The 24,991-nt window shown below is 37.6% G+C and overlaps 1 protein-coding gene across 50 annotated transcripts in view; it reads left to right on the forward strand.

The window, feature by feature from the left end:
* Positions 1-7,469: 7,469 nt before the first annotated feature.
* Positions 7,470-24,991, forward strand: part of SUPT20H (SPT20 homolog, SAGA complex component) — a 30,130-nt gene continuing 12,608 nt past the window's right edge. For 22 of the 50 annotated variants that reach the window (XM_086881485.1, XM_086881497.1, XM_086881501.1 and 19 more), the window contains exons 1-16: positions 7,470-7,616; positions 8,309-8,406; positions 10,364-10,399; positions 11,527-11,585; positions 11,669-11,735; positions 13,068-13,197; positions 13,812-13,915; positions 14,415-14,531; positions 14,664-14,717; positions 14,923-15,062; positions 16,321-16,477; positions 16,570-16,626; positions 18,205-18,276; positions 19,272-19,429; positions 21,577-21,609; positions 23,525-23,636. In XM_086881485.1, the coding sequence (XP_086737611.1) occupies positions 8,389-8,406; positions 10,364-10,399; positions 11,527-11,585; positions 11,669-11,735; positions 13,068-13,197; positions 13,812-13,915; positions 14,415-14,531; positions 14,664-14,717; positions 14,923-15,062; positions 16,321-16,477; positions 16,570-16,626; positions 18,205-18,276; positions 19,272-19,429; positions 21,577-21,609; positions 23,525-23,636 (1,314 nt within the window). In that variant the 5' untranslated portion in view covers positions 7,470-7,616; positions 8,309-8,388. Of the gene's footprint in view, positions 7,617-8,308; positions 8,407-8,908; positions 10,400-11,526; positions 11,586-11,668; positions 11,736-13,067; positions 13,198-13,811; positions 13,916-14,414; positions 14,532-14,663; positions 14,718-14,922; positions 15,063-16,320; positions 16,478-16,569; positions 16,627-18,204; positions 18,277-19,271; positions 19,430-21,576; positions 21,610-23,524; positions 23,637-24,991 lie in introns of all 50 variants that reach the window. The other 28 variants (XM_086881487.1, XM_086881503.1, XM_086881494.1 and 25 more) reach the window with 6 other exon arrangements.

Consider the following 24,991-nt stretch of genomic DNA (forward strand, 5'->3'; position numbering starts at 1 on the left):
CATTGTACAATGATTAGAATGATTAGCAAAGATTTGTATGAAGGCATTTAAGTCCATTCCTTTCTTGGGTGTTTAAAGATGCTGCTCCTGCTGTCCCAGGGAATCCCCTCCCCACAGCTCTAGGATATTCAGAAAAATGTATGTTTCTAGCATAAGACAGCATGAGGGAAGAATGAGAAAATAGGAGTTCTTTTTGTTAGCTCCATTCAAATTGGGCCATTTTCATATTTAAGAAAAGGTTCTTCAAACTAGACAGGGAGAAAGAATATGGAAGACAATAAGGAAAAGCCCCAGAGAAAGGACTGATAAATGTGGATCTAAGCTTTGATTGTCTTTTGAGAGCAAGGACTTATGTTGCCTTAATTTTCTTACTATGGCTTTACCTTCAAAGGAATTCCTGTGCAATGATCCTGCTGCAGAGAAATCTGGGAACTGTTATGATTAACAACACTGCTGTTTAAAACAATTTCAATAGTGCAGTGTATATGATTTCCCAATCATGTTGGCACTTGTGAAATATCCATAGGTACATAGCTCTGCCTAACATAATTACTGTATGTTTCCACTAAAAAAAAAAAAAGCCGAAGCACTCACTTGCTCTGCCCCTTCAGCAAGCGGACGCAGCATGGTGTGCATGCAGGCTGGTAAAATCACCACCTCACAAAACAGAGTGACCTTGGCCAGATGCCAGTTGGATGGCAGAGTCTTGTGCATGGGATCCATCTACCAGAGCTTGGAAGTGGCCCACACACCTCTCTGCATTTCCAATAGGACACACACACTGAGTGACTGCAGACCCACAGATGCTCTCACATGGGCAGCTGATGAACCCTCTGTCTTAACATGCTGCCTCTGGATGCTCATACTCCCGAAGCTCCAACTGCTTTAATTTTTTATTATTTTATCTGTATCAGAGAGTCTTCCATGCTTTCTCAGGCTTGCCCTCTTGGTTGGAGACAAAATTATTTGTCAGCAAAGGATCCACAAAACACACAACCCAGGCCTTGTCTTGGGACTCAGCAATGCAACAAAGCGCTATTGAGGCCTGCAGTTCCTGGCCAAGGCCAATTGCAATAAGGACTATTGCAATTGATTATTATTTTTGACATAAGTAGTAGGACAGAGATGCACTGAACAAGAAACACTTCTTAAATTGAGTGTCCTGAAAGACAGAATCATGGGAAAGGTAAAATGTGAGAGTCAAAGGCTTAAACAACTGAGGCTTCAACACCACAGTTTGTTCACACTGTGACATGGGGTGGCTTAGCCAGGCTTGGCCAAGAAAACACATTAATTTATCCTGAACTGTCAGTGTGCTACAGCAAAAGGTCAGTAAAGTTTACAGCAACAAATAATCATAACATATATCACCCTTCCTACTGACAGAGATAGGTAAGTTTGTTCTGCACCATCTTACAATATAGTGGAAAATTTAGAAGAGTCCACATTGCTTTACCTAATTTTGGTTCACTAAGACAAATTGAAAACAAATCCCAGCACACAGCCAAAAGGATTTCCTTTTATAGGGAGTATTAACAAATTCACAACCCCATCACATTGCATTCTCTTGCAAATACTGATATCAGACCTGCTCAGAAACATAACAACAACTTCCATTGCTCAAATTCAATCAAATTCCATAAGTGTGAGATTTCAAAAGAATAATTAAGCTAATTATGATGGAAAGAATCTTAGTTATTCTGGCTAAAACCACAACTGCATATGTGAAATTTTAAGTTATTGACTTTTTCAAAAATTTAAGGAAGGAGGGAGGTCTCACCCTCTGAAAAATTATATACACTATCAGACCTTTCAAACATCTTGCTCTCAGTTTAATGTTGAATCTTCTGGCTCTCCTACAGTCCCTTCCATCTGTGGTTTTGCACTTCATTACTTCAGAGCCACATATGGCAGATGTCAAATGTCAACCTGATCTGGGATTTGTTGACTACTGGTCAGGCAACATGGCTACTGGGCTAGTAGAATGCCAGCAAGCCAGGAGCACAATCTCACTGTATGTTCCTCTATTACAGCCCCAGCCCTTTCCTGCAGCACCCTCAGCACTCACTTGGAGCACACCTGCTCCACAGGCAGGTGCACATCCCTCTGCAATGCCACGGGCACACCAAGGAGCTGGTGCTGCTGTTCTCACCCCCACCTGCAGGCACACATCCATAATACACGTAGACATCAAAATGAGAAATGAGTGCTGTGCATTTAAAGCTTGGTCACTTGAGAGAGGCATCTCAGAAATTTTAGATGTTGATCTCATAATAAACAATGGCAAAGAAATGAGCATCGCTGCCAGTCTGGATGAATACTAATTTCTTATCTCTTCGGGTTGCCTGTTCTTGTCACAAGGCATACAGTCAATATAGGAGAAAAAATTATGTTTTCTTTTTTACACAGAAGCAATATGAATCTCCTCATCTGCCTTCCCGTGGCTCTGACTACACTGATGTAGCCAAAGTGTTAAGCCTTCCTATAGGTTTGCCATGAGCCTTGTGGCTCTCTTTGCTTTAGCACGCATGGATTTTACAAAAGGAACACTACTAAAGAGCAGAATAAAATATGAACAAAGTACTGACCATGGCTGCATTTTAGTCATTCATGACAAGTTTAAATCAGTTCCTATTACCAGCAAGTACAGAAGTCCCAGGACTATGTGTGAAATGTGATGTCAAAGACCTTGCCCCTGCTTTGGATAACAAACCAATTATTAACAAACCAAAATTAGTATTGTAACCCTTTCCTTTAAAATGTTGCTGAGAAGATTACGGGACCTGAATTAACCCTTGTTCTACGGAACTAAGAAAAATTCCTTATACCTGTCTCTGATCTTCTTTAAGTAGACACTTAGATAACCAGTGTAAAAATGCAATCACAAAGCTGGAACTAAAACTGCAACAGCAACTTAATAGAAATTTAGAGATATAAAACTTAAAAACAGATTAGATATTTTTTGTCACTGCTCTATAATTTTGTAATAACCATGGACCTGCCAAACTGACCTACTTCAGCAGTAGTAAATACAATCAATTATTTAATATTAGCTGAATTATGTAACATATTCTAAATTTCCATAATTTAGAAGTCTCTCACAAAACTCTTACTCCTGGCAATCTCTTAAGAGAGTTGTCCCTAGCTAATTTTTGACCATTCACCTTAGCGGTACAGCCCTGACCTCTAGTGGGTTCAGTGAAACAACATTGCAGGCACGATAACATGCTAGCTCAGATTCATAAACAATATCCTTTAAACCTGGAAAATGTAGAAGTTCCAGCAAAGCCATGCAATCAGCCAAGGAATAGCTGTTTTATTAAACAGATGAAAATTAATCACAGGCAGTACTGTGTTTGACTTACACCAACATCCATCTGATTGATGAGGTGTTTTGATTCTCAGCAGATGACTGCTCATTCCCATTGGGAGCTCTGTATTAGGTAAAGCCCATTATTAACCTCTTAGTTATATGCAAAGTTTGCTTGACTTATCTTTTTTTTGCTAACTTACCTTCAGACCAAGAGATACAGTTTATGATTTGATTCAGAAACACAAGACAGGTTAGGGATAAGTACATTCCAATTTTTCTATAATCTAAAAAATAGATTAAGACCTGATTGCTGCAAAGGCTTATGAACCTCTATTACATTCAGTAAAAATTTAACACTTGCAGGATACATTCCATTTACTCAAAGACTGAGTATCTTAGGTTTCCTGTTATTTTTATTCACAGTGAAAATTAAATCCAGAGCTCTCTAAAGATTACTGAAATGATTTTCCAATTAAGTATGGGAGGCTTCCACATAAAGACTGCAGAAAATATGCAAGAGACAACATTAAATTCATCTAGAAGGTCAAAGAAAGACACAAAGTGATAGGAATATGGTCTGCCTCTTTCAAATTTCTGGCACAGGGTAAAAGATGCATGGACAGCCTTAACAGGATAGCAAAGATACTCTGCTGTGCTCCTTCCTACATGTCCTACAGTCTCCAGCACAGAGGTCTCATGAAAGCATTCATACAGCTGATTCTCTTCATCACATTATGTACCTACGTGAATGAATATAATGTTGTTCTGATTTGCTGGGAATCAGACCAAACTAGACTGACAGAACATAACAAGGGTGTCACTATGGGAATAACAACAGTAACAATAACAATAACAATAACAATAACAACAACAATAACGATGACGATTATGATGATGATGATGATGATGATGATGATGATAATAATAATAATAATAATAATAATAATAATAATAATAATAATAATAATAATTTTTTTTTTAATAAGTAAAGATACCTCTTCCAAAGAGTGACAAATGCGCTGCGTTTTCGCATCATCTGTAAAAGTTAAAAATGCAAATATGCAGATGTTTTCCAGATTCTGAGTTCTGCAGGAGAAGGCCAACAAATCTGTTACTTATGAAGTCTGAACTACTCAGTCAGAGCAGTCTATCCAAAAACTAATTATGTAGAAATAGTACATTTTTTTGCTTATTCATTACAGAAGTCACTCAATAAAATATGTGATTTTTCATCTTTTAAGGAGAATAAAACATCCTATTTCTATTGCAGATTTATTAATTCAATATCTACATTAATTTTGTTCATAATAAAAGCACACATATTATACTTTGCCAAATAAAAATAATTTGACAAAAAAATTCTAGGGATGCTGAGGCTGCCCTTAACTTTTTACACTGTGATTCTTGCATTCAGACATCATTGTCTTAATTAGGCAATTATTGTTATATTGTTCCACTATGGTTTGCTATGGCAACCTCACTGTTTAGCTGACTGCTTTGATTGGTCTTGTTGGATCAACTGGTCCTGGACAAAACTCTCTTCCCAGAAACACTCTAAATATAATGGCTTAATTGTTAAGCCTCCTTTATATGCTAGCAAGCTAGATAAGTTTGGCATCACAGACTCATACTTAAATTTTTTTGGCTGTATCTGTATTGTCCTAAATTCTCCTTTAAATGCCTTCAGTGCCAAACTCCTCCAACCACAGGTTCCTTGGCTCTTGGAAAGAATATGACACCTCTATCACAAATCCAAATGCAAACAACAGACTGACCTAGCATCATGAGACATTAATTATTATAAGAATGCTTTGGCATTCTCATAATGGTTTCCATGTAAGCCCATGGTAAGAAAAGGATGAGCCAGAACAGCCTTCCTATATAAAGTACAGCCTGGGTTGCATAACCTCTTCAAACCCAAGCTAATGTGGCCTTGCCTGCCTCCAGACCATCTACTCTGACCACTGTTCATGTCTTCAGTTCTTACTTCAATCTCCCTGCCTTTCTCAAGGAAACAGAAAAAACTGCATCCAAAAATCAGACCTAGTAACCTCAGCCTCTGGCTTACTCTCTGTGGCTCACAATTTTTCAGACTTAACCATCTCTATTAAATTTCCTTGTTTTATTTGCTATCCTGTAAAGGACTGTTAGCTCCTGAATTCATTCTCAGACAGCCACATTTCTGTGTACAGAAATACAAGCAAGCCTTTACCCACTTTATCTCTTACTGACGGTTTTTGCTGCGTCTAATAGGAACTGTGGAGTTCAAACAAGTGGGGAGCAATAAAGAAGGAACAGAATTAAACATGCCTATGTCACAAAGTGTAAGTCAGAAAAGCAAGGAAATCAAGGCTGTTTCTAAGGTGTCTCTACCAAGCATCTCAAAACTGAGGCATGAACTTGCAGAAAGGCTCAGTGTGAGATGGAGACAGATAATTCTAAGTGTTTCTATGTGTTAATGCCCCCATAGTCAGAGGAACTTTTCAATGTATCCAAGCCCCAAGGGAGTGACTTGGTTGACCAGCAGGAGGCTAAGAAAGGTGTAATGTCTCCACCTGAAGAACACAGATCTCCCTCAAGTTCCCTGCTACATTTGCAAGTCCTCTAAAATTCTATTTAAACAGTCAAGTTTAAATAGCAGTCAAACACCTGCCTACAAAATAATGGATGGTTATACCTGACAAGGTGTATCTGTAAATGGAAGCTGTGGGGTTTCTTCATGTCTGCAAAGCATTTAAATCCTGAACACAGATGTACATAACCAGGGTAGGAAATTTTACCACAGGGATTTATAACTGCCCACACAGAAAGTCATAACTGTTTTAGAATTCAGGAGTTCACAGCTGTTTGCCCTAAGTTTCATCCACATGCCCACAGTCTGAATCACTTGAATGAAGCACTTTCTACTCACAGCATGCTGTCATTTCTTTTTAATGTTTGTACTCAAATGAGAGGGACCATTCTTGAATCACTGCCTCAGCCTCAGCATATAAATCTGACTCAGATTCATAGGCCTGCAAGCCATTTAATTTTGAAAGAGCACAGGAAAATTAAAAACAGCTTTGTAATTTTGTAATGGAACAGGTGTATCAGTATGTCTACAGAACTCTGCCACTGCCAGGAATATAGCACAGAAATTTTGAAAAATTTAGGTTAAAGGTAAAAGGTAAATTTTAAAAGGTAGTTAGGTAAAAGGGCACAACTGCATCCTCAAAGGAGCTTCAACGTTGGATCAAATGCAGCTGCCAAACTGTTGGACCATGCACCAATTTAGTGACTAGATGAGTCACGGAAGAACTGCCACCTCCTCCTGCTCCAGGACAGGATTCTGGTCATCATTTCTCTGCTGTTCAGGAAAAGCATGAACTCCTAAAAAATCAATAAACTACCCTTGTAATTGATTCCCAACGTTTTGGCTATGCTGTGAGACACAGAAGGGCTACTAAGAACACAGTGCTGAAACCAAAACAGGGTCAGCACCAAGACAGAGTACCTGGGTAGTCCTACAAGAAGCACTTCACTCTGCCCAGAGTTACCTGGAGCTCCCACTGTCTACATTTTCTGTAGTTTTCAAGTCATCTCCTTCTAGGATGTGTCAGCACCACAAGGTTAACAAAGGCATTGAAAGATGGTGTTAGGTGTGGATTTTCCTATAGGACATGCTGCTGGATCACGTTTGCTCATTGCTGTGAACAAATAAATTATGGTTCAGCCAGAAGTTCTAGAAAGGACCGGGAAAAACATACCGCAGGTCACAAAAGTGCTGTGCCCAGGGACGTAGGTACAATGTGTGGTGCAGATGTGCCTGGGAGAGCTTGAGAATGGATGCTCCATAGGCTCCATAGGCTCCCCAGGGAAGTGATTACAGCCTCCAGCTTGAAAGAGCTTAAGAAGTATTCGGACACTGCTCTCACGCACATGGTGTGACTCTTGGGGACGGTCCTGTGCAGGGCCAGGAGATGGACATTCCAAACCCCTTCAAATATCCTCACAGCATCCCTGACACACACAGAAACCTATCCTGATCTTCACAAGGGCATTAAAGCCGAGACTTGCAGCGCAGCCCAGACTCTTTATTACCACCAAACCCCCGAATTCCTCGGCCCCTATCCGTGTCCCTCAAGCAGCTCTCCCCCGTCTCCACGGCGGCGCCGGCGGCCGCTCCCCGCCCTCCGCCGCCCAGCCGCTCTCCACAGCGGCCTGCCCGCCCCTTCCGGGCGCGGCTCGGAAGCGCCGGGGCGGAAGCGGCCGGGGCGCCGCGGCGGGGCCGCTGTGCCGGGGGCTCCGCGGGAGAGGCCGCCAGGTACCGGCGCTCGGTGGGCACGGGGGGCTCCACAGCCGGGGAGGGGGCGGCGGGACGGGGCCGAGGCCGGGCCGGGGCGGGAGGCGGGGGCCGGGACCCGGCCTGCGCCCTTGGCTTGGGCCGGCCCGGCCGAGCGCCGCTCGCTCTCCGCCCCGGCGGGTCCGCGGAGGCGGTGGCAGCAATTTTTTTTCATTTCTTGATTGACAGCTTGCTGTGAGTCATTTTTAAACTAAACAATGCTAGAAGACACCGCTAGTGGAGGTGTTGGCTATGGAATAACACCTTCTCGAAAGCAAAACAAAAGAGCTGATGCGGTGTGCTAAACGCTCTGCTTTTCCTTAAATGTTTTAGCCTCCTGTGCATCTGAGGATGTGACATTTGGGGTAGTGTAGGTAGACTGCTGAAATAGAGAAAGGTGTACATTTGTGCATTTGCACATAAGTACATTTACATGCCATTGCTTTACTATTGAATGAAACTAATGTAAAATGATTGTGAAAAGTGGTAGTAGTCACTGGAGTGAGAACCTCCGCACCAGCAGTGAATGGAGCACTTGTTTCTGCTATTGGAGGAAAGAAAGCTATGCAAATGAGATTTAAGTACAACTAACCATGAAAAATGTTGTATTTAAATAAAATACTCGTTTAGTTTCTCAGTGGTGTCTTTTTTCTCCTTGAATTTTTTGTTTTCAGTACCCCAAGTGTGACCATCAAATATGATTCTTTGTCTACTACAAGAAACTCCTTAAGTACTTCTTTTGCCATTTGGCCACATGGCTTCAACTACAATGGTAAGTTAGGATTTAGATCTTAAGTTTAGAATTTTCAGATCTTTTTGCTCTAGTCTTCTAGCTGTCATTCTAGCCATTAATATTTATCATTTTCTTTTAAAAAAGTTGTTTTGCTTGTCACTGCTGAATTCATTTCCTTTTTTAAGAGTGTCTTCCTTCGTAGTTTGTGAATACTTCTAAAACACTTACTCACTGGCCAGTGCAGCATAGGAATTGCCATATCAAGCTAGTGGTGTGTTTTCAGTCAGGAGTGCTGGCAGGAAGTTGGGTGCGTATAAATCCTGCTTCTACGTAGTAGTCTTGTATTTACAGATGCTAATATTGCCATGGATTTTTACCTAATGCTAAAACAGTCAGTGAATTGAATGTTTGAAATCATACCTAGACATAGTTATTGTAGGTGTATCTACTAGATATATCCACTTATATAGAAAGCATCAGTATTTGACATTTTCATAGAAACACCTAGACACTTGAAAATTAAAATGTTCTGTTGTGGCAGGTTCTACCATGCAATAGCACAGTAAGTAGGTGGGGGGATTTTCATGAACAGGTAAGAAATTTTGTTTTAGGTATGTTATATGAGTGGTTTTGTTGTATATTTCTTTGTTGTTCTTTTGTTTTTGTATAGTATGGTTTTCTTCACTTTCTATTCTAATAAAATATTATCTGTGTATTAACTGTTGTTACCTTGGATTGGACTTGACTCATGTGTCTTCTGTTCCTTGAGGCTTGAGTAGAGGTGTTTGACTTTAGAAGCAGCTGATAGGGATGGTTTAAACTGAGGGAATAGGACAAATGCATATTTGGGAGGAGGTACCTATTACAAATGTTCCTGAGCTTCAATGAATATTAGAGCTTGTCACAAGTGCATTCCTAAGGACTTTATCCAGCTGCCACTGAAGTGAGTGCATTGCTTCTCTGGACTTCACTGGAGATGAATCAAGCTCATGCCATTCTCCTACAACGCTTTGGTTCTTAATAGTGTCCTCTTTTTCCTCACTGCCCCAAGTCAGTTTCATTGTTTGGTTCATTTAGCAGCTGCACATTATTCCTGCACAAAGGAGGTCAGAGCTTAAGGGAGTGTCAGAGAAGGAACATTAGGAGCCAAGGAAGACTTTCTTGGGTTTTTTTTACTCTGGTGCTTGTTTATTCTGGTCTGAAATACTTGTCAAATTTTAGTCCAAGAGCTCATAATTCTGATCTGTGAAGCTGTGGGCTCTTTTTGAAATAAAGGTATATCAACTACAGGTGTACTGAAGTAAAAGACATTCCAAAGGAGCTAAATTCATTAAAATAAATGGTATTGAGTATACCATGCTATGGGTTATTGAGAAGCTTTTGCAGATTTTGCTGTGTTTCATAGGGTTGGGCAGACTTTTACCCTGCCTTGGAGGAAATCTGTAGTGGAAGCTGGTTTTGCTTCTTAGCCACCTAACAGCATATCATAGGGAACACTCCTTAAATTGTATCATGTGCAGAAGGAATTTTCTGAGCACAAGATCTTTGTTTCCATTTTGTGACAAATAACTGTACCAACACTTGGGCACTGGTATCTAAAAGATGAAATGTTTTCTTCCTGGACATCTGTTCAGGGATATTTTGGCCTATACTTTCTGTTGAGTTTGTGATCAGCTTAATAAAGGAGATCAGGTTTTCTAGTTGTCATCTCTAATTGTTTTGGTTAGTATTTGTTACTGCTTTTATTAGGTGTAATTTCCATTCCTACTTTTCATTCTATTTGCCTTTCATTGTTCCAAGGTTTCATAATTTAGCCAAGCCTTGTGATGCCATTACAAGAGACTTTAGCTAAGTTTAGTATGTACCAAAGAATTTTTGAGCCCATCTTCTAATTATAAATTCATAGCAGTATGAGTGGATTGTCAGGGTGTTTTTAATGTATGAGGACATTAAAAAAATCATGTAATTGCTAAAAAACTCTTTGTCATTCTTGTAGCAACAAGCTTTAGAACTGGCATTGGATCGTGCTGAGGTAAGAAGCAGCTAAATTACTTGTTTGCACGTAATTTATCGGTCTCAGAGCTATAAAAATACAACAGCTATTTTTTATTTCTCCTGAAAAGCAGTAGAAAATCCCATTATGTAAATATGTATGTGTGTAACCATCTATATACGTAACACTTGAGTGTGCAGAATTCTCACTGAAATTGCTGTCATGTTTTTGTCTCCTACCCATTGTGCTGAGAGCATCATCAGGTGTGAGGGTGATAGACTGTGCAAGACTTGAGCTTTCCCCTTTTAAACCAGCAAATCTGTGTGCTGTGAAATAAGCAGGGCTCTACAGAGACACCTGGCAGAAATATACGGTAAAATCCTATTTGTGTTTTTAAGGATAGCCCAGTGAGAATGAAGAGGCAAGTGCCTTCACATGCATGTTTTTTGATGCTATCATCTGCTGTAAGAGTTACCTTGAACCCTGTTATGGGAAATATTTGTTCTTGTGGAAGAACCTCTCTTCGCATAAATTCTGAACAAAGCTGATGATTGAAATACTTTAAACAATAGAGATTTGGAAAAACCTTGTTAGAATATAAATCACATTTACTGGAGGATGCTATCTCTCTTATTCTTTTTTAATTTGAATGTTTAATGTACATTAATTGTATTTATAATGCACAGCTCTGTAGAGAAAAATAATGTAAATGCAAAAGGCAAGGGGAAAACTTCCTGAAATTACCATGCTGCAGAGTACTTGATTTGTAAATGTTGTCAAGCTAGTGTGCATAAACTTGGTTGTACCTTAGCATTAACCACCTAAATTTCAGTATAGGTAACTAAGTACAGTAGTGTTGTAGTGTTAGTTACTACTGTAATTAAAAGACTTGACTGTAGAATGAGGACCTTGCATGGAACTGATGCCATAGCCATGAAATGCTGTCTTTGACAGCTAAATTGAGCTGTGTTCTTGTTGATGACTGTAACATAAGCCAGATTGCATTTAGTGCACTTTTGGAACTGTCATGTATCTCATGTACCATAACTGTTAATTACTTTCTGTATACATGGAACACTGTCTAGTAATGATCTCTAGTTGTGTGGTAACTAGAATTAAATTTCTTTGTAATACATGCTGGGTTTTTGTTTACTTTTCTCTTTTAGTATATCATTGAAAGTGCCCGTCAGAGACCTCCCAAAAGAAAATATTTATCCAGTGGAAGGTATTGAGAGTTTCAGTATTTAGGTTTTTATTATAATTTCTTTGATTTAATTTTAGTTACATGTTGAGTCTTTTTAATTTCAGAAAATCTGTATTTCAAAAACTTTATGATTTATATATTGAAGAATGTGAAAAAGAGCCTGAGATAAAGGTAAGTGGAAATTGCTGAGAAGCTTTTAATTTCTGTCTAAACAGGTAGATTGAGAAAATGCTTTGTTTTTAATTCCACTTAATTTCTTTGTTAAATGCAGTATAAACCCCTATTATTGTAGTAGTTACCTAAAGATAAGACTATATAACATGAATAATAAGGCTTAGACTGGCTTGAGTGAGCTGTTCATTCTCTTTTAATCGTGTGTCCCCAAAGGGCATTTCTGTTCAAGTTCAGGGCCAGTGTCAATGCCATGTGCATTGCTGTCATTATCACTGTTTCACAATCAATTGCTTAGCATGGCTGCCGTGGGAAAAACGTGGATCATTTTTCAGACCCTGAAATTTTGTTGTAAATTCAGATTTATTTCTCCAGTTGCTGATAAACTAAGAAGTTCCCTGAAAAATTTTCATAGTACTAGCAAAGAGGTTCAAACAAGCATATCAGTTCTAAATATGAGGTATAAAAGGCACAAATTATTTTGCTAAACTCTGAATGTCAAACAAGAAGAAAAAGGTGTGGAATCTTCTGTAGTGCTGCTTTCAAGGAAGTAAAATGAATGGGAAGACAAATGAGCACTTAGGTTAACTCCCAATTAATGGTTGTACCCAGGGCTGGTATTCAGAGATGAAATATGGCCTCCAACCAGGGGCTGTAAAATTATCTGAGGCTTAGAATTCATTGTCTTAAGTTCTAAGGGGTTTCCAAATGCTTGAATATGTAGGATGTTTATGTGGTCTCTGAAACACTCTAAGTAATTATAAAAATCTGTTATACATCAAAAAGATAGTTTTACATTTAAATAAGGGCACAGTGTCTGCAGCTGCTGGATCAGATTTCAGCAAATGAAGACAAGAAAATGCAATTAATAAAGCTTCCAAATGCTACAATTCATTATTTTAATCATGGAGAGAAATGCCTTCTTCTGTTAGGAATATCTGAAAGTACTAAGTATTTTGTTGTTGTTATCAAACAAGTTCTAGTGTATTGATGATATTTGTAGAAATGATACAAATAATGGTGCACTATAGATTTACAACATTTTAGCATAAGGTTATTTTTATAACTCTGTTGTCTGTTGACTTCCAGTTCCAGGGTTTTTAATTGGAGTGGGATTGTTTACAAAAATCTGTATCTGTAAGAATAATACATAATATAATAGTTGTGATAATACATAGTATATTTACTTCACTGAATACAGTACAATTACATTTAACTGGGCTTGTTTAGATGTAGAATTTGTCATTAATCTAAATCACATTCTAGCAATTGTTTTTATTTCTGCTAGTTATTTCATAGTATTATGTTCATGAGCAATGTTTACTTTTAAAGCAGAAGCTGAGGCGAAATGTGAACTTACTTGAGAAGCTGGTTATGCAGGAGACTTTGTCATGTCTGGTGGTAAACCTCTATCCAGGAAACGAGGGTTATTCACTGATGCTCAGGGGAAAAAATGGTTCAGGTAACACTTTTCCCTTGAATTTTTAAAAATACTCAGAATACTATATAAATTTTCAGAATGTGTTGTTGTTTACATTTAACTGTTTCACTTCCAATATAATTCCAGTGGGGGGGTGGGAGAATAGCCAACTGAACTTGAACTAAAAATTTACTTAAAGCTCTGAGCTGTTTATCTACAGGTGAAATCTGTAGATAGGAGTTTTTCTGATGGCCTTCCAGTCTCTTATTTCCCCTTAGTTTCTGGAGTTGCATATCCGAGTTTCTCTCACTTCAGGTTCCTTCTGTCATATTGTTTCTTTCACTGCTTCCAATGTCTAGATCTGTCTAGAGGCATTTGTGTTCCAGTTTTGTGCATTTTCATGCCATTTGTACTGTCATGTGCAATAAGAGCATGCATTATGTCACCTGGGAATAAAAGCTAGAACAGTAATAGGAAACTCTAAACTTACTAAAACTCTGTGAACAGAAATGGATGTAAAAATTAACAGTATGGAAAAAAAATGGTATGTGTGGATAGGTTTCTGCCAAATCTGCTTTTTCCTGTGGCAAGTTTGTTTTACATTTCTTAATGTTTAAACTGGAAACACAAAGGTAATGTGTTTTATTTAAATTCAGATTCTGAGACCATTCGTCTGCCTTATGAGGAAGGAGAGCTGCTTGAATATTTGGATGCAGAGGAACTACCACCTATTTTGGTTGATCTTTTGGAAAAATCTCAGGTTTGAAATTTTTTGTTTTTAAAAATAACTTATGTATTGTACCTAGATAGACCTTGATTTTTTTGAATGCTTCACATAAATGGTTGTAAGCACAAGCCACTTGTATTTAATGCCCCAAATAAATATTTTATTGATATGTAGGAAAAAAAAATACTACTGAGGAGAAGGAGATAAGAGAGATTGCTATGATTAAGGCTGTGAAACATCTTGAACTCTGCTCTAGCAAAATTTTGTTTGTTCTTTGTCATTATGGAAGTTTGGCATGGGAATTTCTTACAACTGCATTGCTGGCATATGAGGACACTGCATTCGAAGCTTGTGTTTTAGGTATGTTTAGGACAAACGTGTCTACGTACATAGGAAAGACTGCCGGTCTGAAAAACTTGTTGTGACTTATATTCCTAGTTTCACTGAATTTTATATGTTATATAACAAGCTCCTTTGTAGAGGCAGGGGATGATTTTGTTCATTCAAAAGCTGGTGTTTTTCTTTCAACCAGGTTAATATTTTCCATTGTGGATGTGTCATAGCAGAAATACGCGACTATAGGCAGTCTGGTAACATGAAATCTCCAACGTACCAAAGCAAGCACATTCTTTTGCGACCTACAATGCAGGTAAAGAGGAGCCTTAAGTAATTTCTCAGTGTTACAGTAGTTCCTAAACTCTGTATGCACTGTTACTGAATATTTATTAAGAAATACTATTATTCAATTGAAAGCTAATTACCATTATGTCTTTTTCCTCAGACTTTAATTTGTGATGTGCATTCTATAACAAGTGACAACCACAAATGGACACAGGTAGGGTTAGAGGTTATTTAAAAATTTTAAAGTGATGTCATAAATACACAACAAAATGAAAATTTATTAACAATTTTTATTTGTTTAATAATTTATTTTTATTTTTTTTTCCTCAGATAATGTCTGCATGCATGGGTATATAAGAACTTGACTACTGTAAAAATTTTCATATTTTTATATTTATTAATAGCTGTGTATATTACAGGAGGACAAACTCCTACTTGAGAGCCAACTTATTTTGGCTACAGCAGAGCCTTTGTGTCTTGATCCTTCAATAGCAGTGACCTGCACTACAAACAGACTCCTGTACAACAAGCAGAAGATGAACACTCGCCCCATGAAACGGTAGTTTTCAGTATGAAGCTTCAGTATGAAGCATGAAGAAAAATATAATTAATACTTTATTTGAAAACTTAGCTTCTTGTATGTAATACCTACTTAAATAGGAGAAAGTACAATTTCTTGACTGTTTCTCACACTGTGTTTTTAAGTGCTCAATATTGCATTATATTTCAGTTACTAGTAGATACTGTAGTATGCTTATTTTTGTATGTCAAAGGAAAATGTATTTATATTTTCTTAACATAATCAGTTATATTGCAGTTTGGATTTGGGGATTATTTTGCATAGGTTTTGTGTAATCAGAGTCAGATGGCAGCTCAGTAATGCAAAATATAGAAACAATATGTTGCATATTGGTCTCCAATTTGTTAAAAGCTTAAGTCAAGGATAAGTTTAATCCTGAATGAGCAAATGAAAAGACTTACTTGTATGTTTTACATTCAGGCTAAACAGAAGTGTAAGTGTATAAGAATCTTGGAAAAATTTAAAATAATGTGGTATGCACTATGTACAAAATGTTGAAATTATTTCACTTTTATGCATGGTTGGGCCGTTTTTTATTTCCACAGAAGCTTGAAACATTTGTTCAGCATGTTTGTTCTACCACATGAATTGCATTCACCCTGTAAAAAGGAAATGTATTAATGGTCTGTCACAATTACTGAAATAGTAAAAACTAAATATGCATGGAAATACTATGCTAGTGCCAAACCAGCAGTTGTTTCTAAAAAAATATAAATAATGAATTTGATCAAGCTATCATTGAAATTAAAGCTTGGTGGTCAGCAGATACTCCACTAGAAAAATAGGAAAAGGGGTTAAATGAATGTCCAGAACAGCATTACTGAACCTATGAGTTTGCCATGAAACAAAGACTAGAGGGTAGTTACTGTCTTATGTAACTTTATAGTTACATAAGTAGGACAAAGATCATTTGATGGAACTGAAATTATGATAATACATAAATATTTTAAGCTTGGCAACTTCTTAATTACTCATTTTGATGATGTACTTAAATTAGGCATTTAAATAGTATCCCCATTCTCAGTGCTGAAACAGGTGAACAGAACACTGGTGTATTTTATGAGATCATGATTTAGAGTTATACAGTGTAATCCAGAAAAGCAATTTTAAATTAGTATTTAAAAACCTGTTAGTCTTCATATAAGTAGCAGTTCCCTGCATATTTTTGTTTTTGTACAAGGGCAGTAGAAAATTTGATGCTGATGGTTTTACAAGCTTAGGTGTCATTTTGCCATAGGTGCTTCAAAAGGTACTCAAGGTCCTCTCTGAACAGACAGCAAGAAGTAGCTCACTATTCAACTCCACCTCAGCTCAGATTACTTGACTACTTACAGAAGAGGAAGGAGAGGAAAGCAGCCCAGCAGTATGACCTCAAAATTTCAAAAGCTGGAAATGTAAGCGTTCTTACATGGAAAAGTAATGTAATAAACTTCTAACTATTGAATTAAATAATTTAATATATTAATCCTGTTTTTTCATCTTCCAGTGCGTAGATATGTGGAAACAGAACCCTTGCTACTTGACTGCTCCTTCTGAAGTAGATGTAAGACTGCCAATTGTTACATATAATGAGCAATTATTAGAAATTGTATGATATGAAGAAGCGTCTAAGAAGTAACCAGTATCAAAGAATGACCTTAAAAAATGGGAGTGACTTTAACATTTACAATTACTTTTCTGTACCATAAGGTATTTGTATATATTACCACTGTAATATATTGCAGTTGTAACAGAATAGTTTGGATGAAGTAGTCAGTACAAACCAATTGTTAGTATTGTTTTTCTGTGGGCTCAACAGAAAAACGTGTCTATTTGAAGTTGTCTGATAGTATGAAAATCAGAAAAGCAAATGAGGTTTGTAGATTGTCTGTAAACTAGTCACTTTTCATCATGGTAGAAATTCCTGTCTTTTGATATGTTATACTATGGGACATTAATATTCTGAAAAGTTCTACATTTTATACAGAAAATTCTAGTTGAGAGTTCTTTTGTTTGCTCTGTGTGCATTTTTCTCTTAGGGACATTCATATTCTTAGTTTCTGGAACTGCCAAAATACATACTATTAATGTACAGAAGGGACTCATAGAATATCCTGAGTTGCAAGGGACCTACAAGGATTATCAGGTCCAACTCCTAGTCCTGCAGGACAGGACAACCTCCAAAATCATACCGTATGTCTTATCCAAATGCTTCTTGCACTCTGTCAGGCTTGGTGCTGTGACCAGTTCCGTGGGGAGCTAGAACAGCTCCCAGTCACCCTCTGGGTGAAGAACCTTTTCCTGATACCGAACCTAAGCTTCCAATGACACAACTTCAGGCCACTCAAGCCCTGTCACATGTCACCACAGAGAAGAGATCAGTGCCTGCCCCTCTCCTTCCCCTCCTGAGGAAGTTGTAACTGCAGTGAGATCTCCCCTCAGTCTTCTCCAGACTGAACAGACCAAGTGACCTCAGCCATTCCTCATGTGACTTCCCCTCAAGGCCCATCCTCAAGGCCATCCTCGTGGCTCTCCTTTGAGCACTCTCTAGTGGCTTTATATTCTTAAATTGTGGCACCCAAAGCTGCCCCCAGCACTGGAGGTGAGGCTGCCCCAGTGCAGAGCAGAGCAGGACAATCCCCTCCCTTGCCTGGCTGCCCATGCTGTGCCCGCTGCCCCCCAGACACTCGTGGACTTCCTGGCTGCCAGGGCACTGCTGACTCATTTGACTTGCCACCAACCAGGACCCCCAGGTTTTCTCTAGGATACTGAGATTTTTTAAAAGACTGTAGACTAGACAAGACTGTAGCTTTGGACATTGTAGGGCTGGCAAGAACGCAAATTATGCAAGAAATGACAGTGTAACTTTCTTCAAAACAAGCCTCTCTTTTCACTTCAACTGTGTTGTACCTGACTTAATCAGAGGCTTTAGGAATTATTGTTACTGTGAAATTACTTAACCATTCCATATTGCAGGCAATGATTTCAATCTGTAGTCTAAAACCATGTTTCATTCTGTTAAGTTGAACATAGCAAATAAGGTATAACACTATAAATGTAAAGTTCTGAAGGTTCCTCAGTTAAGTTTCTCTGGAGAAACATAGGGGATTCTTTCTTTTCTGATCTCTCTATTTTCTTTAAGGTGGAAAAATATGCCAAAGTGGAAAAGTCTATCAAGTCTGATGACTCACAACCAACTGTCTGGCCAGCTCACGTGAGTAATACAGACCTTTGGCCAAACTTCACTGTCTCTAGTTAACCTGCCTCTTATTTCAACAAAATCAATGTAATGTGGAGTAATCTTCCCTCCTCCAATTTAATTAATCTTCCGTGTGTTACAGAGACATAGGAAGAGGACCAGAGATACTTGTAATTTCATACAGTAAAGCAAGCATGTGATCAGTCTGATTTCCTCAGATTTTCCAGAAATACAAGGATAAGCAGCTTGTACTAAAGAAAGGATCATAATTTACATGGAGCAGAACTCTGCACAACAAATTGCTTTCTTTACTCAGACACTCAAAGGCTGATGAAAAAGAGCTTTATTGAAATCAAAATGTTAAATTTTGAATTAGATTAATATTAAATGCCTCTTACAAAAAAACTTTCTGCAATGTTTAAATTGAGCCTTAAGATTTTTGGCACAAGCTATGTGATTTGATCAGAAGTAGTGATTTAATATAATCATTTATTAATTTACCTTAATAATAATTAATTCCTTGATTAGTTATGTGATTAAATCACATAATTGATTATTTTTTTATTATTTAAGAGGCAAGGTACGTCTTTATTAACAGCATATATAATGATATCTTTGTAGTTGCCTGTTAGAAAAAAGTAATACTTTCCCATAGAACTTCATGTTCACCCCCAACATTTTACTCTCAACGTTTTTTGCATTGTTATAATTCATATAAAACTGTTTCTATATGTGTTTACCCAGTCTACATTTCCATGTCTAACATGATTGTTTGGGGTTTGCAATATCTTTGTATTTTTAAGGGATGATAAATACTTTTTCTCTCATCCTGTTAATGTAATTTCTGGAATCACTTTCATTGTAGATAATGCACCCCTTCCTATAGAATGATTACTTTTAGTTACTTACAGAATGTTTCTTATTCGGTAATGTATATAGAGCTGGTCTGCTTTACTTGCTGTTTTGCCTGAGACTTTTTCAAGACTTACTAGGTCATTCTGTCTTTTCAGGAAATGAAGGATGATTATGTGTTTGAATGTGAAGTTGGTAATCAGCTTCAAAAAACAAAACTGACCATTTTTCAGTCTCTTGGTAATCCCTTGTACTACGGTAAAATTCAGACACTCAAAGGTGATGAAGAAAATGACAACCTTTTAACTCCATCACAGTAAGTTACATGTTCCTTTTTAAATTATGCTGTGATCAATAGGTGGAGGAAAACAAACATTACTTATCATTTTCAGTCACAAAAATACTCCAGAGCTAGAAGTCTGATTTAAGATGTTTTAACCAAAAAAAGCACCAAACCAAATTGTGTACAAGCAACCATCATATTTCAAATGTGCTATTATGTTAAATTAGTACATTCTTTTACGTTAAAGATACATTGAGGGGAAAATAAGACCACCAGCAAATCCAATCATGAAAATGGTGGAGACACTATGAGATGTTGTTGCACTCTTTTTTTGATGATACTCGGAATTTTGATTGTTCTCAAAATTTGCCTGAAGCTATGAAAGCATAAGACGTGACTATATTCTGTTTACTCTTAGATCCAGTTGAACTAAATAAATGAAGAAAAACATGAGCCTCTAAGAAGCTTCATAAGTTTGGATTGTTTGGAATATGCTGGTTTTGGCTGTGGTTCTACAAAGATTCTCTGTTCTCAGCTTTTCTTGTTATATATACCAGATTATTTGTGTAGAAGAACCCGTGCAGCAGGGTAGAGCCTATAAATTTCAGTAAGGCAAGGAGCAGTGAGACTGAGCAAACCTTTTAGTTCTGCTAACTAAAGTTATTTTTATCTTCTAGTATGTAATCATTCTCTTATTCTTTATGAAAGTCTTAAAACATCTTGAGTGTTAAGAATATTTTATCCCTACACTTCAGCTATTTACTGTTTCTTTCCATACTGTTGTTTAACCCCAGCTGGCAAGCACTCGCTCCCTCCTTCTCCAGCCTCCCTGGAGGGATGGGGGAAAAAGTAGCAAGGGTAAAAGTGAGGAACCATGTGGGTTTGGGATAAGGACAGTTCAGTAGGTCAAGGAAAACCCACACATGCAAGCAAAGCGAAACAAGGAATTCATTCACCACTTCCCATGAGTAAGCAGGTGTTTTTGCCTGTCTCCAGGGGGGCAGGGCCCTGTCACACCTGTTGGTTACTGGGAAGGACAAATGCCTTCTCTCGAAATGCTTCCCCCAGTCCTCTCTTCCTTGTTGCTTTGTCTTTATATGCTGAGCGTGGTGCTGGATGGTATGGAATACCCCTTCCTTTGGTTACTTGTGTCAGCTGTCCTTGCAGTGTCACTTCTCCACTTCTTGTACACCCCAGCCCTTTTGCTTGTGAGAAACCTTTGTTGGTACTGCTTAGGAATAGCTAAACACCAGTGTATTACCAACACTGTTTTTAGCACAAATCCAAAACACCCCTGTGTCAGCTACCGTGGAGAAAATTAACTCTACCCCAGCCAAAACCAGCACACATACTTAGTACTGGTCTTCCTGGAATAGTACTGGCTTAGAGTTGTGTAATAAGCTGGGAATTAATGAACTTAAATGAATTGAATTAATGAGATGCGTGGAAGGTTTTGGAAATCATTGCTAAGACACTAACAATTAAAGTTCATCAAAGCTTGGATAACTCGTCCTTGGCAAACTGTTATATGAAATGAAAGATGAAGTAAACATTTTTGTTGTTCAGTAAAATTTTATTTATTTTTTTTTGGCGCTGGAGAAAGAGCAACCTCTGTAAATTTAAAAAAACATAGTAGTAAGTTTGAAAGTCATAAGTGTTAAGCAAAAGAGAGATACTTACTTAGGAGGTCTGGAAAATCACAGGGAACTGGAATAAATGAAATCAAACAATGGAAACTCAGTGTTTGTTACAATATTATGCATAGGGCTGTTTTTGACCTCCCCCCAGCACACTTGTATTTCAGTCTGAGTGTACTGGTATGATGTTGATTTATACATCTTTTCCTTAGTACTTTTTATGCTAATAATTCTATAGCAGTTATTCACTTCATTTTTTTAAATATAAAATCCAAAGCTTCTATATTCTGCCTTTTGCTTTGTAGGTAATTTAGTGTTAAAGGAGACCGTATTAGATCGTGTGTATATTGTCTATATAGTTAGGAAGTCAAGTGTGTATTTCAAATGCTGAATGATACTCAGTCCATTGAATGGATACATTATCATTTGTATTTTGAGCAGGTGTGAAAAAAACACAGCACTGCCATTTGTTTGAAGCCTTGTGATTATAAAAATACGTTCTTTTAGTCCAATTCATGACTGAAAATGTACTTTTCATTTTAGGTTCCTTATTGGTTCGAAGACTGATGCTGAAAGGTAAATTAATACAGTTTTACAGCTATTTGGCTTGATGACATGTAATAAATTTTGTTCCTTTTTGGCAGCTATGACTGCCAGTGTTATGGTTATGGAAGCAGATGCAGAACAAAGAAGGAAAATTAAGATGAATTAGTCATCATTACAAGGAGTAGTGTGTAGTTTCTGTATTTAACAAGCAAGGAAAAATAGAGGACATCAAATACATGAGTACACCTGAACTCTGAGAGCACTTAGCAATAATTTCATCCTGACATTTGGTATGGTAAGTTAGCAGTCATGGAAATTATTCATTTGAACTTGTCATTTGACAAGTAATCTAGGGTTTAAGATTTATACATCTTAGTTTTGTGTTTTGTGCATGTCTTGATTCAGCTTTCCCAGGGAAGCAAATAATAAAACAGTTTTTCAGTATATTTTAGTTGTAGATTGAGTAGGAGTAGTAATTCAGGGAAAACTGAGGCAGCAAAATAAGTGGGTTTTAAGTGTTTGTCAGCATACATCATGTTAGATTGCCTGTGCATATAAGCACAGAACCTTTAAAAAGCAGCCTCTGTCAGAGCCAGATGTGTTTTTGTGCCTCTGGCTGATGTACATGCCATAGCTCTTATCCCCCACACACCCTTATGTTCCTGGCAGGGAAATGAGTCTTTGATTTGATCACAAGTGTTAATAATACAATAAAAATAATAATAATGTTATTTTTTTAAAATAGGTAATTTTGATCAAGAAACTTTTTGCTTATATTCTCTCCTGCCTCCTTTGTGCTGATACTTTTCCTGCTTGTTCTGTAAGCTGAACTGGGGAGATTGGCTGGCTGAAAAGTAAAACAACAATATTACAAGAGCTTAGTTTTAACTGGGATTGATTGCCTGTTGATGTTTGTCACTGGGTTGCAGTGGTCACAAGTCCTTTCATCAGAATAAGCAACAGGGTTTCGGGGACAACAGCAAGAAGAAACAGTAGAGGAGTGCAGGACCACCTTTTAGAGTGGATGGTGTTTTACTACCCTGATTCCAGGGATTTTTAAGTCAGTCTGAAATCTAACTGCTAAAATAAGTGCGCTTCCCCCTTTCCTCTGCCATGTGTGTCACGGCCCTTTCTTGTGTCTGTATTAGTCAGGTAACAGAATACGACAGAAGCAGGGCTGTATTAAAATAAAGAGTATTTCATCGCATTTTGGTGTGAGGTAATGGAAATATTCTACCATGTTTTCATTGAGGTCGAGTCTGCCAGAGTGTGACCACAGCACTTCAGCTTTATATTTCAAGGTCATTCTGTATATTCCTCATGTTTGTGAAACAGTATGCCCTCAACTTGGTTGTCTTCAATTAGTAGAGATGTAGTATTTGACTCAGTTTGATAGAACAGTATTGTAAACTGGTTTGCCTGATGCTTTATCAAATGTCTGTTACAATGCTCACAGAGGAGCAGGATTGTTCAGCCCTTGCATTTAGACTCCTCCTCTGACATAGACCTCAAGCTGATGTAGGGTTGACTGTTTCACAGGCCGCATAACCAGAAAAGACACCTTTTTTTATAAAAGATTCTGGACCTCTGTAAAAAAGGGGAAATGGGATACCCATTGACTGACATCCCAAAGATCTGCAGTTGCTTTTGGGAATGCTATTGTTTTCCATATTCCTCCAATAGAGTGTTTCTCACACTGTATTTTGCATTAGAAAAAAAAGAGATTGAAAGTTAAAATGGAATAAATCTAAGAGCCCAGGAATATAACGTAGAAAGACACAAAGAGGCATAAATATGTTTTATGTATGTGCATCTCTATTTTATATAGAGATATGCTTACATAATATTTAAAATATATGACTATAACTATACAGTTACGTGTTTAAGTATCTACTTTTGAAGTTCAAAGTTGTTAACCTTTTTATGTCCTTATTGTTTGTTTCAGGGTGGTGAACCAGTACCAGGAGTTAGTGCAAAATGAAGCTAAATGTACTGTGAAAATGTTTCATAATTCAAGTGGATCAGCCAGTCATCTTTCTCCAGGGAAGGAAATGGAAGTGAGTTTATCAAGCTACACATTTCTTTTGTTTGTGCTTAATTATTAAATTATTAGAAATTTTTTTTGCTATCCACGTTTAACAGTAAAATAACCTAAAAATGTCATCCTGTATGAATATTTAAATGCATTATGGTCATGATCATTCAATGCGAATGATATATTGGAAAAGTTAGTGGGAAGCATTTATGTTTTCAATGTTCCAATATCGTCTTTTAACAGTTTTGAGGGGTGGGGGTTGGCTGTGTATCATGTAGTTAGCTCCAAAGTTTTGTTCTAGCATTTTCCCCTGTTCAGGTGAACCTTTCATAGAACAGTATAGTAAAATGCAGCTGTGTGTCTTGTTTTTCAGGTCAGTAAACACAGAAGCAGTTGGAGTAGCTGAACTTCTTTTACCTTTAGAAACTCAAATTATTTCTCTTCAATTTGAAGAGGAAAACTTAAAATAAACCCAAACAAAAAACAATACAAACAAAAGAAACAAAAAGCCAAAGGCAAAAAAACCCTCAAACGTACAAAACACCACCAAAAAATCTTCCAAAACACAAACCCTAACAACCTTAAATTGTGTATGTTTACATGCACACACATTTCTGCATTTCCAGTATAAATTCTTGCATTCCCGGATTTCCTGCCTGTTGGCACTGCCCTGCATGTTACTTGGTTCTTCTGGCTTTGTTTGGTCAGAGTCACTACTTCAGCTGTGAGCTGTATGTTATGCTCCAGCTAGTAAATGAGATTTGTATCCCCTGGGGTGTTTTCTTTGTGACATCTTTCCCCTGAATACCTACTTAAAAACTCCAGCAGTGTTTTTCTGAAGGATATAGTTCCTGGTGCCAGGCAGACCAGCAGCATTCCAAGGCCAGCAGCTGCAGAAAGGATTATGAATGTTTATGTGTATGTGTGCACATATACAAACATGTACATGCATGTGTGTATATATACATTAAAATCATATAATAAATGGGGTGGAAGGGTTCTTGCCAAAGTCAACCTGTCTGCCTGTCCAAGCCCCTGCCAAAAGCTGGGCCACAGTTACTCAGGTTACTGTGTTCAATGATATAGTCACGGTTGGAATGGAGCATTGGTCTTTATTTCAAAAATCAAGAAAGCAAATTTTAATAGAACAGAAAGGCAGTCCTCAGAATTTTCCTCATAAGATTCTTTTTTATAAGCAAGCAATTAGAAACATGTAGAGGGACTGTCTCTTATTACTGAGAATCAGTGGAAGTTAAGCGCACCGAACAGGGATTCTGCACAATGCTCTGATTTCTTAGCTCATACACATTTAATTGAGGCTCCAGTATTGAAATATTCCATTCATATATTGCTAGCCTCATTTCCTACTTTCAGCAG

This window comes from Cyanistes caeruleus, chromosome 3, assembly GCF_971803275.1.
Source record: "Cyanistes caeruleus chromosome 3, bCyaCae1.hap1.1, whole genome shotgun sequence".
Classification (NCBI taxonomy): Eukaryota; Metazoa; Chordata; class Aves; order Passeriformes; family Paridae; genus Cyanistes; species Cyanistes caeruleus.